The following is a 16,247-nucleotide window of genomic DNA, read 5'->3' on the forward strand; positions in this document are numbered from 1 at the left end:
ACATTCTTGCCTTACCCCTTACTATATTTGTAATAGTCCAGAGACATTAGATGGTGCATTGTGAGGGAATGGGGGTAGAGGGTACCTATTTTCATGTTTTAATTCCATTTCATCCTGTGTATTTTCATTTTTAGAGACTTTCTGTTTTAGCTGTGCATGTATATTGTTTATTTTCCACATTTGGAGATTTTCATGTTGTTTTTCTTTTATTTGTTTCTAGATTGATTCTGTTATGATCAGAGACATATTTTATTCTTTTAAATGTATTAAAGTTTAATTTATGGCCCAGGGCTATTTTGGTGTATATTGTTCTATGGATGTTTGAAAAGAACTCTGTATGTAAATTAGCTTAATAAAATTGTATGGTTGTTTTAAGGGTTGTAATTGTGTTTTTTCCCTTATATAGGATCTACTTTCAAAATTTTGTCTTTCTGCAGTTTGACAATGTTATGTTTAGTTGCAGATCTCTTGGTGTTTAATGTATTTAGAGTTTATTTTTAAATTTCTTGGATCTGTACTGTGATGGTTTTCATTACATATTAGAATATTTGCAGCCATAACTTCAAATATTTTTTGTATGTGTCTTTCCTTCTAGAACACCTATTAACATATTTTGGCATGGTTAATGTCTCTCAGTTCTCTTAGACTGTTGGTTTTGCCTCAGTTTTTTGTTTTTTTCAGTAGGTTGTATATAGTTTCTATAGATCTTTTGTCAAGTTTGATTTTTTTCTTCTGCCATCTCAGATTTACTGTTGAATCTGTCTAATGTGTTTTACACTTGGATATTGTGCTTTTGAACTCTATAAAGTTTCTATTTTCTTTCTTTCTTTTTTTTTTTTTTTTAATTGTTTCTCTATTGAGGCTCCCTGTTCGTGGAATCATTTTCAATATATTTTCCTTTAATTATTTTAAATATATTTATAATAGTTGCTTTGATGTCTATTAATTTTAACATTTGAGTCTACTCAGTTTCTTTATTTTTATTCTTTTTAGATATGCATGACAGTAGAGTATATTTTGACATATTATACATAGCATGGAGTATGACTTGTTCTAATTAGGATCCCATTCTTGTGGTTGTAATGATGTGGCGTTTCACTGGTTGTATATTCATATATGAACATAGGAAAGTAATGTCTGATTCATTCTACTGTCTTTCCTGTTCCCATTCCCCACTTCTTTCTCTTCAATTCTCTTTGTCTAATCCAGGGAATTTTTATTCTTCCCCTACTCAGAGTTTTTGTTGACTTCTTTGTATAAGCTAATGATAAATATGTCATGGAGACCTAGCAGTTTGTTCCTAAGTATGAAGATGACAGAAATATGGGTTTATATTTGCCAAAAGACATGTTCAAGGAAATTGATAATAGCTTTCTTTGCATTAGCCCCAAACTGGAAACAACCTTCTTGTCCATTGGTAATAGAATTAGTTGAGTGGACTGTTATATGTCAGCAAAATGGACTATTTTGCATGGACTATAATACATCAATATAATGGACTATTATATATCAATAAAAATGAACAAAATACGAATGCAGATAATTTAAAATAATTTAGAAGATACAGTGAATATTGAATGACAATAATTATAAGACTATGTCTTATATGATTCAACTAATATGAAAAATGTGAAAATCTAGTCTATGGTATTAAATGTCAAGATAATGGTTACCCATGTGAGGAAACTAGGAAGGAGTACAAGGAATCCTTCTTGGGTAGAGGTAATGTCTTTGTCTTGATTTGTTTGGAGGTTTTATATGGATGAATGCATATGTAAAATGAATGCTTAAATTTTGTACACTTTATACTATATGAGTTATGCATTAAAAAATCTGGGTGTTGGGCTGGGAATGTAGCTCAGTGGCAGAGCGCTTGCCTGGTATATGTGAGGCAATGTGTTTGATTCTCAGCACCATGTAAAAATAAATAAAATAAAGGTCCATTGACAACTAAAGAATATTTTTTAAAAATCTGGGTGATAAGTCAAAATTTCCTATCATTTTCTATATGCTTGAAATATTTTATAATTTAGTTAAGAATAAAATTAAGAATAAGTTTAAAATACTTTGCATTTTTGGCTATCATTAATAACAAAATCAGTTGAGTGAATCAGGAAAAAGTTATAATAGATACTTGTTTGGCTTTGGAATATACTCTTACTCTAGGCCTGAGATGCGATTAAATCTTGAACAACATTCAGAAGTTGTTGAAAAGTGGTACGTGACAAGAGAGAGTGTAGCTCAGTGATAGAATACTTGCTAGCATTCTAGAAGCCCTGGATTTGATTCCCAGCACGGGGGTGAGGGTGGGTGGGGTGTGTGTGCAATGATTCATGATGGTTCTTTGACTGTCCTGGCTATTTTCATGGTCTTTTTTGCAACCAGTTTGGTCTTTATATGAGATACATATTGTGAGCCTGCATCAGATCTATCATTTTTTTAATAGATTACTTGAATATTCAAAAACTTAGGTACTACTGTATCATTGTGAATATTCAAAGTGAATCTCTTCTCTCAAATCATTCCCCAGAAGAGGAGGAATGTGTTTAATTCCAAAGGTGTACATGTGTGTATGCACATATGTGTTCATGTATATATGTTGGGTTAATATAGGCCTAGATTCAACCTTCAGGGATGAAAGCAGAGAACCAAAATGTATGCTCTCAGGAGAGGGTAATGCTGACAGAATAACTGAGTAAGTATTGGCAGTAAATTGAAAGTATGGAATACCCACATGTGAGAAATTATTTTACCCTCAGTTGCTTGAAACACAGTCTGAACAAAAGTCAAAATAACCTGTGGGTAATCTTATAGATAAGATCTTTCAAATTGATATATAATTGTTATTTCACCTTAGTATTTTTAATTTGTCATCCACTTAATTTTGTAACTTTTTCATGATTTTGCCTATTTTAGCCTCAGAATATTGGTAAATGTACCGTAGCTGCTTTACAGAAATGTAACCTTGATTCATTTCCATTAGATTTGTTTCTTTTTTTTATATGTTGTAGCTTGGGAAATTTATGTTGCTTTTCCTAAAAGAAGGGATATTACTGATTTATGTAGTTGGAAAAATTTAAGTTTTTATAGTATTTTATTTCTGAGGTTAGTCAAATTTTGTCTTAAACTTTTTTTTTTTGCGGTGCTGGGTATCGAACCCAGGGCCTTGTGCTTGCGAGGCGAGCACTCTACCAACTGAGCTATCTCCTTAGCCCCCTGTCTTAAACTTTTTAAGTCAAAAACTTTGAAAAATTTCGTTGAGGTTTTCAGTTTGTAGATACAGAACATAATAAATGAAACTTCATCAACCTCTTTGTGATTTTTGTCTATGTGTTATGTATGGTAGAAAATATGCCCAAAAAGTAAACTGCAATGACAAATGGCATTATGGAAAATTTATTTCAGTGAGAAATAAGAAATAGGTATTCACATTCTAGCTTTGCTTAGTTTCATGACTGTAAATAAACTTATTTATAAGATAGGGTGCTCATTGATCTCATAAGATAGGGTGCTTAGGCTAAATCTTTGTATCTCATTGTTTAAAATTTAGTCCTAACTGGGCACAGTGGTATAATCCTAGCTACTTGGGAGGCTCACACTGGAGGATTGTGAATTCAAGGCCAGCCTGGGCAAAATAGTAAGACCTTATCTCAAAAACAGAAAAAAAATTTTTTTTAATTCTGTACTTGCCTTGATGAAAAGTCCTAAAAACTCAGGCTGATGATATAACTCAGCTGTAGAGTGCCTTTTTAGGATGCACAAGGCTCTAGGTTCCATCCCCAGCCCTGGAGGTGGTGGGGAGAGGGAAGACAAGAAGTCCTAAAAACTGAGGTAATATAGTGGTTGAAATGATACTGATTGGGTGATGAAAGCTGCATTTTCATGTCTGATGTTATATTCCAAATATTCATATGTTATAACATTTTCTTTGGCCATTCTTTTATGTTTCTTGACATTGCAAAATAATATTACAACTAAGAAGAACTTAGAACTGTTGTGATATTAAATTTATTTTTTCAAACTGTGTGTGATCCTCCAGTAGAGAATTCTCTACAATAGGTAGGTCAGTGATTGCAAGATGGTAGCATGAAAGAACACACACAATATTTTTATAAAAATTTGAACTAGTTGATAATATTTTAAAATGGAGAGATCTCACATTAAAAATTGGATTTGGAGCTTTTTGAAAAATCATCATATCTGATACTATTGAACATGGGATTCCTGTAGTAGCTATTGTGATTGAGCTGAGGCTCTTGCTTCTTTAAACGGACAAATGATCTCCTGTTGCTTATAGAACTTGTCTGCTGTTCTTTCTTTCCTCTCTCCCATAATGTTTCCCTTCCTTTCCCCTCCTGTCTTATCATTTTCTACTGCTATAATAGAATGTCACAGCCTGAGTAATTTTTGAAGAAAAATTTATTCCTCACAGTTCTGGAGTCTGAGATGTTCAGGGTTGAAGGACTGAATAATGGTTGATCATATTCCATTGTATGGATATCTCATGTTGTTTAGTCATTCATCAATTGATAGACTTTTGGATTTCCACTTTTTGGCTCTTATTGCTGTATTGAATATTAGTGTAGGTTTGCAGTTCTCTTGGATATATTTGTAGGAGTGATAATATGATTCTTATGGTTCCCATTGTTCTACATTTTTACCACCACTTGTTCTTGTTCTTTTGTGTATATCCATCCTACTGAGTGTAAAGTGGTATGTCATTGTAGTTTTGATTTACAGTTTTCTAGTGACAGATGGTATTGAGCATCTTCTCAAGTGTTTATTGACCATTTGTGAATCTTTGGAGAAATGTCTTTTTAAATCCTTTGTTTATTTTATGATTGAATTAGTTGTCTATTCTTATAATTGTTTCTTATCAGATATATTAGGCTTGCAAATGTTTTCTCCTATTCTTTGGGTTGTCTTTTCACTATCTTGATAGTGTCTTTTGATGAACACAGTTGTTAACATTTTTCTTTGGCAGTATTGAGAGTTGAACCTAGGAGTGCTCTACCACTGAGCTATATCCCCAGCCCTTTTTATTTTTTATTTCGAGACAGGTATCACTAAGTTGGTGAAACTGGTCTTGAACTTGTGATCCTCCTGCTTCAGCTGCCCAAGTCACTGGAAAAATTTTAAATTTTGATGAAGTCCCATTAATATTTCTTTTGTTGCTTCTACTTATAATGTCATATTAAGAAACTTGTTGCCTAATCCAAAGTAATGAAAATATATACATTCCTTCCCTTCTGAGACTTTTATTTAACTCTTACATTTATGTCTGATCCATGATGAACTAATTTTTGTGTATTGCGTATTATGTGAGGTAAGGGGTTCAACTTCAGGCTTTGCTATGTGGATATCTAGTCACACAGCACCATTTGTTGAAGACCGTTCTTTCTTCATTGAATTGTGTTTACACCCTTGTGAAAAATCAGTTGATCATAGATGTTTAGCTTTATTTCTGGACTCTGAATTCTATCCCAGTGAACTCCTTTCTTGTGCCAGCACTACACATGATTACCATAGCTTAATAAGTTTTGAAGTCAGTATTGTTTTAGCTCTTCAGGACCGATTGCACTTTTATATGAATTTGAGGATTAACCTTTCCATTCCTGAAAAACGGCCACTGGTATTTTGATAGAGATTGCATTGAATCTATAGGTTACTTTGGGGAGTTTGGCTTCTTAAAAATGTCTTCCCATCCATGAACATGGATATGGGATGTCTTTCTGAATATTTAGGTCTACTTTAATTTCTTTCATTGTTTTATAGTCTTCAGTACATAAGTATTGCATTTATTTAAATGTATTCTTAACTATTTTATACTTTTTGATGCTATCATAAATGGAATTTCTCAATTTCATTCCAAAATGTTTATCATTAATATGTAGAAATAAAACTCATTTTTGAGTGTTGATATTGTATCTTGTAACCATGGTAAACTTGTTTTATAGAGTTAATAGTGTTTTTGATGAATTTAAGATTTTTCTATGTGTAAGATACATCACTTGCAAATAGGTGTAATTCACCTCCTTGTCTAATCTGGGTCTCTTTTATCTTCATGCCTCATATTCTGATTAAAAACCTCCAGTACAGTATTACATAGAAGTAGTAAGATCAAACATTGTTTCTGATCTTAGGGGGAATGCATTTAGTCTTTCACCATTAAGTATGATGTTAGTTGTGAAGTTTTTATAGATGCCCTTTATCAACTTCAAGATATTCCCTTCTGTTTGTTGTCTTCTGAGTGTTAAACAGTGTTGACTTTTGGCACATGCTTTTTTTGTTGAGATGATTATGTGGTTTTTGTCCTATTAATGTGATTTATTGCATTGATTGAATCTATTTTTTTATATTATGAATACATATCCCATGTATTCATGGTATATATTTCCTTTTTTCATGTTCTGGATTATGTTTGCTAGTGTTGTGCTAAGACATTTTACATTTGTATTCACAAGGGATATTGAGCTGCAGTTTTCTTGTGTTGTCTTTGTCTGGTGTTGGTATCAGAGTAATACTGGCTTCAGAATGAATTGGGAATGATTAGTGGTTTTTTAAAAATTTTATTTGAAGCCATATGGCTTTTTATTTGTGAGATGTTTTCATTTCTAATTCAGTGTCTTTGCTTTTTTTTAGGTCTGTTTAGACTGTGTTCTTGACTCTGTCATGGTTGTTTGTTTCTTCTTTTCTCAGTTAGATCCATCAGTTCTTTTTGAGTATGTGGTTTGATTTTCATGTATTTGTGAATTCCCCCAATTTCCTTCTGTTACCGATTTCTAATTTTACTACACTGTTGTCAGAGAACACATTTTGGTTGATTTCATTTCTTGAGATTAGTTTTATCACCTATCATACTGGCTGTCCTGGAAGATACTCTACTTGTGCATTCTGCTGTTGAGAGTTGGATGTTCTACAGATGTTTATTAAGTCTAGTAGCTGTATAATTTTGTCCAAATCTTGTTTCCTCATTCACTTTCTATTTTTTTTTTATTCATTATTGAAAATGGGGCATTGAAGTTCACTACTCTTATGTTTGAATTGCATGTTTCTTCCTTAAATTCTGTCACTTTCGTTTCATGTGTTTTGAGACTATTAGGTGCATATGTTTAAAAATGCAGTATGTTGTCGAATAGGCAACATACTTACTATAAAATGCCCATTTTGCTAATAAATTTTATATTATAATCTAGTCTGATATTAGTATAGCCATTCCAAGCCACTTGGCTACTATTTGTGTAGTGTATCTTTTTTTTTTTTTCCTTTTTTGGGGGTATAGGGGATTGAACTTAGAGGCACTCAACCACTGAGCCACATCCTGAGCCCTATTTTGTGTTTTTTTTATTTAGAGACAGGGTCTCACTGAGTTGCTTAGCGCTTCCCTTTTCCTAAGGCTGGCTTTCAGTTGGGATCCTCCTGCCTTAGCCTCCCAAGCCATTGGGATTATAGGCATGAACCACTGGGATTTCAGGCATGTGCCACTGTGCCTGGCTGCATAGTATATCTTATTCTGTCCTTTTACTTACAAATTATTTTGTCTTTAATTTAAATGTGTCTGTTGTGGGCAGTGTGTAGTTGGATCATGTTTTAAAACCTATTCTGTTAACCTCTGCCTTTTAATTGGTTTGTTCATTCCATTTATATTTAAGGTAGTTGCCCATAAAATAGGATTTGACTTACTGCTTTTTACTTGTATTCCTTGTATGTTGTCTTTTTGTTCCTCATTTTCTCTGCCTTTTATGTTGAATAGCTTTTTTTTTTTTTTTTTTTTTTTTTTTTTTTTTTTGGTACTGAGGATTGAACTCGAGCATTTAACCACTGAGGTACATCCCCCAAGCCCTTTTTTGTATTTTATTTAGAGACATGGGTCTCACTAAGTTCCTTAGGGCCTCTAAGTTGCTGAGGCTGGCTTTGTGCTCTCGATCCTCCCTCCCTAGCCTCCTGAGCAGCTGGGATTACAGGTATCTGACATTGTGTCCAGCTAAATAGCCTTTTTCTAGTGTGTTATTTTAATTCTCTTATCTTCTTTGATACATATTTTAAAATTCGTTTTTTAATGGTTGACCTGAGTATTATAGTTAACATTTTAATTTATAAACAATGTAGTTTTGGTTGATACCAAACTTTATTGCACTAACATACAAATACTTTTTTATATTTTGTATAACTCCCCTTTTCTTTGTGTTATTATCATGTAAATTATATCATTATATATTGCATTCCTTGCAACAGTTATAATTATTGCTTTTTACTGTTTTCTTTAAATAAATGTTTTAATTTCCTGTTGCTGCTTATATAGAAAAGATTTAATGTGACAGGCCAGACAGCTTATCCTTAGAAAGCCTGCTTACAAGGTTAACCTTTGGCTGGCACTTGAGATCTTTGGTTTCAGAGTTCCAATATCCCTAACTAATAACTGATAATGGCTCACTGTCCTTAGGCTATATGAACAAACACTATGGTTTATTCTGAATGCTTTTCTTCTAGGAGTCTGGACTTTTGGAGTGTTATGCAAGGGTACCTACATAATAGCTTCCTTATATAAAGTACTTCCCTAAAAATATATATATATATTATATTCATATTGTATATTTCTCATTAGTGTTGTTTGTACCACTTTTCTTCTTTTTGTGGCTACCTCTTCTATTTCTTACTATTAATGTGTTTGGGTTTCTTTTTTTTACTTCTTAAGGCAATAAAGAATACTGATGGGAGAGCCATTTTCCTAACTTACAAATTATCGAGCTGGTTGCCATGATGGGTGAGTTCAAACTAAAAACATTTTCAGTTATAATTAAAGGTTAGGATGGGGGAATTTTTTCTCTATTATGTGTTATAATAAACTTTTTTATAAATTCTATGCTATATCAGATTTATATGTTTATCTTTACTTATAGATTTTTCAGGTAAAGCACTTTTGTGTTAGTCATTAATAGTTTTAGAATGATAATTTAATGCAGGAGACACAAGTAAGGACATTCAGAATAAACTGTTCAGATGTATTATGATTTGCTTAAGAGTCCAATGGCAAGAGAGAAATAAATCATAAAATTGTATAGTCAAGTAGGGCAGCAAACCGTTGATGCTCAGGAATGCTAATTTAAAGGGAGAAAGAAATACATAAGAATGGATTGTGGGGCCAGGTACAGTGGTGTATGCCCGTAATCCCAGCATCTCAGGAGGTTGAAGTGGGAGGATTGAAAGCTTGATCCTATCCTCTGCAATTTAGTGAGATTCTGTCTCAAAAGTAAAAGGGTCAAGCAATCCCCAACACGGGGGGAAAACAAAAGGAAAGAAAGAATGGATTGTGGGTATTCAGTTTACATATTTTGTCCCCACTTCCCATTTTCTCCTTGGTCTTGAGGGTTCTATTCTGAGGCAGGGATTAGAGAAGGAAACACTAGAAAGAAATGGAGTTTACCCTATCCTAAATTATGAAAAGTGAACTGAATAATTGGATGCCAAACTTTTTATCTTAGGTGGGTTCTGATGTCTTAAATCTGACATTTACTTGCCAAAAATCTTTGTCACATTTTTTCTACCACTTGCTTAGGAAAACAAATTTATTATTTGTACACACACACCTCCAACAACATCATAGGCTGAAGAGCTTAAATTTGCCCATGTTCTTCAGTGGAGGGGCTAGTGCACTTTCAGTGTGTGTATTTTGTGGTAACTGTGTAGGTTGCCTTCACCTTCCTGCTTTAAAATTCATTTTCCACTTTCTCTTTTGCAGTGCTCTCTTGTAAGTCCAAATACACTCTAGTCAGCCACCTTTAGTTCCAAATTAGATAGACTTTTTTTTTTTTTCTGATTTTTCTATCAGCTTCTCATTTTTGTTGCTTTCACTTCTACTGTGAGCTACATATTAGCCTTCAAATAATATTGCACTCTAGTAAGCAACAAAGAACAGTTATTGCTTAAAAACATATACAGGGGCTGGGGATATAGCTCGGTAGAGTGCCTGCCTCGCATGCACAAGGCCCTGGGTTTAATCCCCAGCACCCCCCCAAAAAAAAAAAAAAAAAAATATATATATATATACACACAAGGATAGTCACAGAAAATCATGACTACTTAAAAAATGTGAATTACAGATGCTTGAATTGTTAGAGTGTTCTCATAGTTATTTTTCAAATGTAATGAATAAGTATATAAAGTACCTAATTCAATGTTTTTTATTAAAGATTTCATTTGAAATTATCTCATATATTTTGATTTTGTATTCATCTGAATATCCTTTTTTTCAATATGTGTTAGAAATCCACTGCTTTTTCTATGTGCTCGTTTGTCACAATCTGGGATCCTCTGGTCGTTCTCTCTGTCTTTTGGGTCCACTCATGACCTTTATGACTTTTACAATCTAATATACCTACTATCCTGTGATCACCATAGGGATTCTTAATATAGTAAAACAGTTTGAGAATTGTTTAGAACAGTGCTTATTTTAATTTTGAGTATGTTCATTCTATGTTTAATCTTTTGTGGATTTGGGATTTGTTAGCTCACATCTTGTCACTTTCCTCAAAGTAAGTTTCTTGCTAGGTACTTAATCTACCATTTAATTCTCGAAGCCTGAAAAAGAAGAAACTCAGATTGCCCTTTGTTTTGTATGTTATTGTCTCAAGATTTAAATTTTTGTTCAGTTGGACCTTTCCTTTTTACACAAATGATAGAAAATGGTACATTTTCTTTTTTGTGTGTGCATTGTGACTACATATAATAGTGGGATTCATTGTTTCATTAGATGTCTGTCTGTCTTTTTTTTTTTTTTTTTTTTAATCTATTCTGGGGATTAAACCCAAGATCTCATGCATACTAGGCAAGTACTCTGGCCCTGAGCTACACCCCTAGCTCAACTTACTTTTCTTAACAAGGAAATGAACATGTAAACATGATAAGAGAGTTTAGCTAAAGCTTTTTCTATTTGGACATTGTGATACTATATATATTAAAACTTCTGAATTCAAGAGCTTAAGTTTTTTCTTATAAAATAATTAGAACAACATAAATACATTTAAATATTCGAGTTCTCCTCTCTCCTGTACAAGAATTAAGCATTTTAACATTTCTCAAGAAGGTCACAGCGAATGAAAATACATTTAAATATTCAGGTTCTCTTCTCTCCTGTAGAAGAATTAAGCATTTTAACATTTCTCAAGAAGGTCACATCAAATGACTTTATTTCAGAGATCATTCTGATTGAGATCATTCTGAGTTTAGTTAGACTGAAGGAAAATTTATTTTTTATCAGTAATTGAAGTAGTCTGGCATGGACCTATTTGTGTAACACTCATGATTATATTGTATCTGATTGACTCAGTTACCTGTTTGGCTAACATGACAATTTTATTTTACAAAGGATTCTTTGCAAAGGATTATAAAATTTTCTCTTATCCTGAAATTTATTAATAAAACTATTGTAATTATTACTTTTAAATTTTAACATGCAAATACTTTTGCTATGGAATAGAATACCTTGAATATTATTAAAAATTGATAAATTAGAGAACTCAACTGTTTTGTGTGTTTGAAAGACTATCGAAACTTTTTTCTTTTTTTGGTTCCAGGGATTGAACTTAGGGGCACTTTACCACTGAACTACATCTTTAGCTCTTTTTATTTTCCATTTTCAGACATGGTCTCACTAAATTTCTTAGGGCCTCACTAAGTTGCTGAGGCTGATCTCAAACTTGGAATCCTCCTCCCTCCACCTCCTTAGTTGCTGGAATTATAGGCGAGGGCCCCTGGACCCAGCCAGGAACATAAATTATTACTCACCAAAATGTAAACTATAAAGTTTTTGTTTCTTTTATTTATCAATTGTTAATAGTTATTAGTAGAATTGATTTTTAATGAAAATCAGTTAACTCGTCCCCAAAGTCTTCCAAATAGTTTTATAATTGGCTTTACAGAGATAGTTTCAAAAAGGAATCTTTTCTTTTGTTTTCTGTTTTTTAATTTACTCTTTTTAGATACACATGGCAGTAGAGTATATTTTGACATATTATACACAAATGGAATCAAAAAGAAATCTTCAGGGACTGGGGTTGTGGCTCAGTGGTAGAGCACTTGCCTAGCATGTGTGAGGCACTGGGTTTGGTCCTCAGCACCACATAAAAATAAAGGTATTGCGTCCATCTACAACTAAGAAAAAAATTTTTTAAAAATCTTCAAATGGAACAAATTGTATTAATGTGAACGAATATGTAATATCAAATCCCACTATTATATATAATTATAATGCACCAATAAAAACATTTAAAATTTAAAAAAAAAAAAATCTTCAGTATGTTTGGAAAAAGCTAAAAGTTCGTGGTTCGTGATTTTTTTCCCTTAGTTTTCCAGACTTGGTACTTTTTCTAGAGAAAGAATTTTTCTTGTAGTGTTGACCTTTTAAATTGTTGCTGTCCACAATTATTAGATATTCTGTTATGTTTGGTCTTGTCAGACCTGATGGTGAAAAAATTTGAGGGAACCATTCCAAATATCAATAGACTAGTATCCACAGATGAAACTTTATTTTGTTTCTGACTCTAAGCATTGATGAAAGAAAAACAACTCTAAAGTGAAGTCTGTACTTTAAATATAAATGCTTTAATTATATTCTACAAGTTGGTTTCTTTTTTCCCATTTCTTTTTATTAAGATTTTAAGATGTCTTGATGTTTGTTTAGGTGTTATGCAAAAGAATTTATTGTAATAGGGCTGTTTTCATTCTTATCCTAAGATGTTTAATCTTTAGAAGAATCAGAATGACTTTGTCTTGCCTGTAAATGTTTCATGTGTGGATCCCCCCCACCTTTTTTGTCTTCATTTAAAAAAATAATTAAAATTTTATTTCACCAAAAGTGTAGGTATTAAAAATGTTCTAGATGAATTTTTGCATTAAATTAGTGTACTTTTATTAACTTTCATATCAACTTTGTTCAATGTCTGTAATAAGTATATATTGCAATTACAATTCCATGTATTTTTAAAAATACCTAGATGATCAGCAAGCTTTGAACTCAATCATGCAAGATTTGGCTGTCCTTCATAAGGCCAGTCGACCAGCATTATCCTTACAGGAAACCAGAAAAGCAAAATCTTCATCACCAAAAAAGCAGGTATTTGTCCAATAATATTTTAATAAGTATATTTTGTTCTATGAATTATTTTTCTTCAGTGTTCTGATATTATAGAGGACTTGTTTAATGTGTATAGCTTTTACACTTTTGAGCCAAATGTTTTGTTATATACATTTTCCCATGAGAGTATACATTTAAAAAGCATAGTTTTGGGCTGGGGATATAGCTCAGGTGGTAGAGTGCTTGTCTCGCTTGTGTCGCAAGCACAAGGCCCTGGGTTCAATCCCCAGCACTGCAAAAAAAAAAAAAAAAAAAAAAGAAAGAAAGCAAAACAAAACATAGTTTTATTTAATGTGATAACTGCTCTCTAAAGATGTTATTTTATCTGTTCTTAAAACACTTAACAATTTTTTCTTCCAATAATCTACTCTGGCTATTCACAAATGAGGATGATTTTAATTCTTATAAATGAAATTAATTTGTGATGCTCAGTATGAAAAGTGGAAATTCAGTAACTTCCCCTTATCTGTGGTTTCACTTTCCACAGTTTTACCCATAATCAACTGAGGCCTAAAAGTATTTGATGGAAAATTCCAGAAATAAACAATTCTTAAATTTTAAGTAGTAATGCTGTTCTGAGTAGCATGATGAAAACTTACACTATTATGCTCTGTCCTGCCTAGAACATTAATTTTCATTTGTTCATTTTATCTTCAATGTATATGTTATCTATCTGTTAGTTACTTGGTAGCTGTCTCAGATTGACTGCCATAATATCATGTGTTCAAGTGGCCCTTATTTTACTTAATAATAGCCTCAAAGTACCAGAGCTGTGTTTCTGGCAATTTGGATATGCCAAAGAAAAGCTGTTAAGTGCTTTCCTTAACTCTTTTGCCCCATCATCTTATATACAGGACAGAGACTCCAGAGGCTGAGGGGAAGATCAGAAGTTCAAGGGCAGCCTCAGTAACTTAATGAGGGCTTAAGTAATTGAGCGAGACCCTGCCGCAAAATAAAATAAAAAAGGACTGGGGGATGTGGCTCAGTGGTTTAGCACCTCTGGGTTCAATCCCTGGTACCTCCCCCACACCCCCAAAATTAAATTTGACTTTTATAAGTTTTTGTGTGAACCCATATACAGATTGATGGGACATAATGGGTTAAGAGAAGAGGTGAAAATTGTCAATAAGTAAATATGAGGGTAGAATATTTACCACATGAATAAGGGGGACTGTGATACAGTATTATGTATTTCCCTATAATAGAATCAGCAAATGTTTCCTATCCTTGATGGCTTCACTAATAGATCTTAGTGCTCTTTCCTCTTGTGCCTAGTTTCAGCAACATAATTTTCAACTCAATTTTTTAGCAGATACTATCAAGTGATTGGAGCTGGCACTGAAAATGAAACCTTCTTTCCTTTCTGTTTTACCTTAAATGAGTGGCTAAGAAAAGATATGATTTTAGAAATTCTAAAGGTTTTATCTGGATGATTGATTTGTCATTTCATTTCAGAATGATGTCCGAGTAAAATTTGAACATAGAGGAGAAAAAAGGTAAGGAAGAAAACAATGTGTCAATTTATTTAGTAAAACGTGTATTCTGGATTAAGCTTTTAAAAGTTCCTTCCATATTTGAATGAAGTTTCATGGCTTAAAATTGAGAAAAGAGTAGTCTTTTGTAATGCTTAGACTAGAATCTGTCAAAATTCTTCCTAAACATTAGAAATGATTAATGTTTTTACTTAGCAATATTAGGAATTAAATAAGGTCATTACATAGTGCAACCCTTATTGCCATTTCCTTTTACTTTTGCTCAGTAGAGATTAAATATATTTCTTCTTACAATTGTATCATCCCTCCAGATACTATACAGAATTTATGTATGTGGACTTAATATTTGTAATTTTGATATTCTCAAGAGACCTCAATGCTATGACATGTATTTCATTGGTAATGTTGAGGAAGGTGAGTTGGAATGGTGGCTGCAAGTTATTTTAGCAGAGATACAAATTTAACCTTCTACTCGGTATCTGTATGTCAGTGCAGAAGTGGTAGTGATGATAGTTAACAACAAAATTACTAACATGACCTAAAACTAGTTAGAGAAAAGTGATTTTATTTCTGCTTTAGTTCTCTTTAATTAATTTACTAAAATGTCTGTTGGTTCTAAAGACTTTAAAATGGGTCACAAATCATAAAATTTGAAGATGTAAAGATGTTTTACTGATAGATTTTGGGGAAAATGAAATATACCAGATATACCATAGAATTATTGTCCAGTCTACTTTCTTACTTAAGATTCTTTTAGGAATATTTTCCCAAATTTTCATTTAGATCTATTTATTGAATTAACTATATGCTAGACCTTAAAGGCATAATGTGAGCAAAGCAGATGTGAACATTTGTTATGGAGTTTATAATTCAACATGGTAGTGTCCAAGCTTTAGTTCATGCTCTCAAGGGCAGTGCAGACTAGTCCTTTGGGATATGGGAAGAAATGCTGTAATTTTATTTCCTTTCAATATTTAAATCCCTTTAAAAAGTTTATTTTGGGAGTCAGTCTTATGTAATATATGTGCTCAAAAATGTTGAGTTGAAGCCAGGTGTGGTGACACATGCCTGTAAGCCCAGCAGCTCTGGAAGCTGAGATGGGAGGATGGCAAGTTCAAAGCCAGACTCAGCAATTTAGTGAGGCCCTAAGCAACTCAGTGAGATACTGTCTCTAAAGAGAATACAAAAAAGGGTTAGGGATGTGACTCAGTGGTTAAGCACCCTAAGTTCAATCACTAGTAACCCTCCTGCAAAAGTTGATTTTATAAGGATACAGAAAGCAAAACTTGAATCCCCAAAGAACGATTTCATTCCTTTAAAACAGTTTCATTGTATTCTGCTGTGCATTTGTCATATGGATTTGATCACTTTCCTCAGTGGATGTTTTATATTGCTCTTTAATATTTTCAGTGCAGATTATAAACTGTAGAAAGTTTTGAGAATTTCCTTTTAAAAATTAGGATGGAGCCAACTTCAGAGTTTTTAAGTTTGTGTTGAAAATTTGTCTACTCAATCAAAAATGAGCTGTTACAGTCATAAAGAAAAATAAAATTATGTCATTTGCAGAAAAATGGATGGAACTTAAGACTATTACGTTAAGTTACCAAACTCAAGGGGTCATT

At 32.7% G+C, this 16,247-nt stretch overlaps 1 protein-coding gene across 2 annotated transcripts in view; it reads left to right on the forward strand.

Moving 5' to 3' along the window:
* MAP3K2 (mitogen-activated protein kinase kinase kinase 2) overlaps positions 1-16,247 on the forward strand; it is a 78,063-nt gene that overhangs the window by 23,544 nt on the left and 38,272 nt on the right. The window contains exons 2-4 of one of the 2 annotated variants that reach the window (XM_079134386.1): positions 8,696-8,764; positions 12,993-13,111; positions 14,588-14,628. In XM_079134386.1, coding sequence (XP_078990512.1) covers positions 8,758-8,764; positions 12,993-13,111; positions 14,588-14,628 — 167 coding nt within the window. In that variant the 5' untranslated portion in view covers positions 8,696-8,757. Of the gene's footprint in view, positions 1-8,205; positions 8,765-12,992; positions 13,112-14,587; positions 14,629-16,247 lie in introns of those variants that run through there. The other variant, XM_079134385.1, reaches the window with a different exon arrangement.

The sequence above is a fragment of the Sciurus vulgaris genome, assembly GCF_902686455.1.
Source record: "Sciurus vulgaris genome assembly, chromosome: 3".
NCBI classification, from domain to species: Eukaryota; Metazoa; Chordata; class Mammalia; order Rodentia; family Sciuridae; genus Sciurus; species Sciurus vulgaris.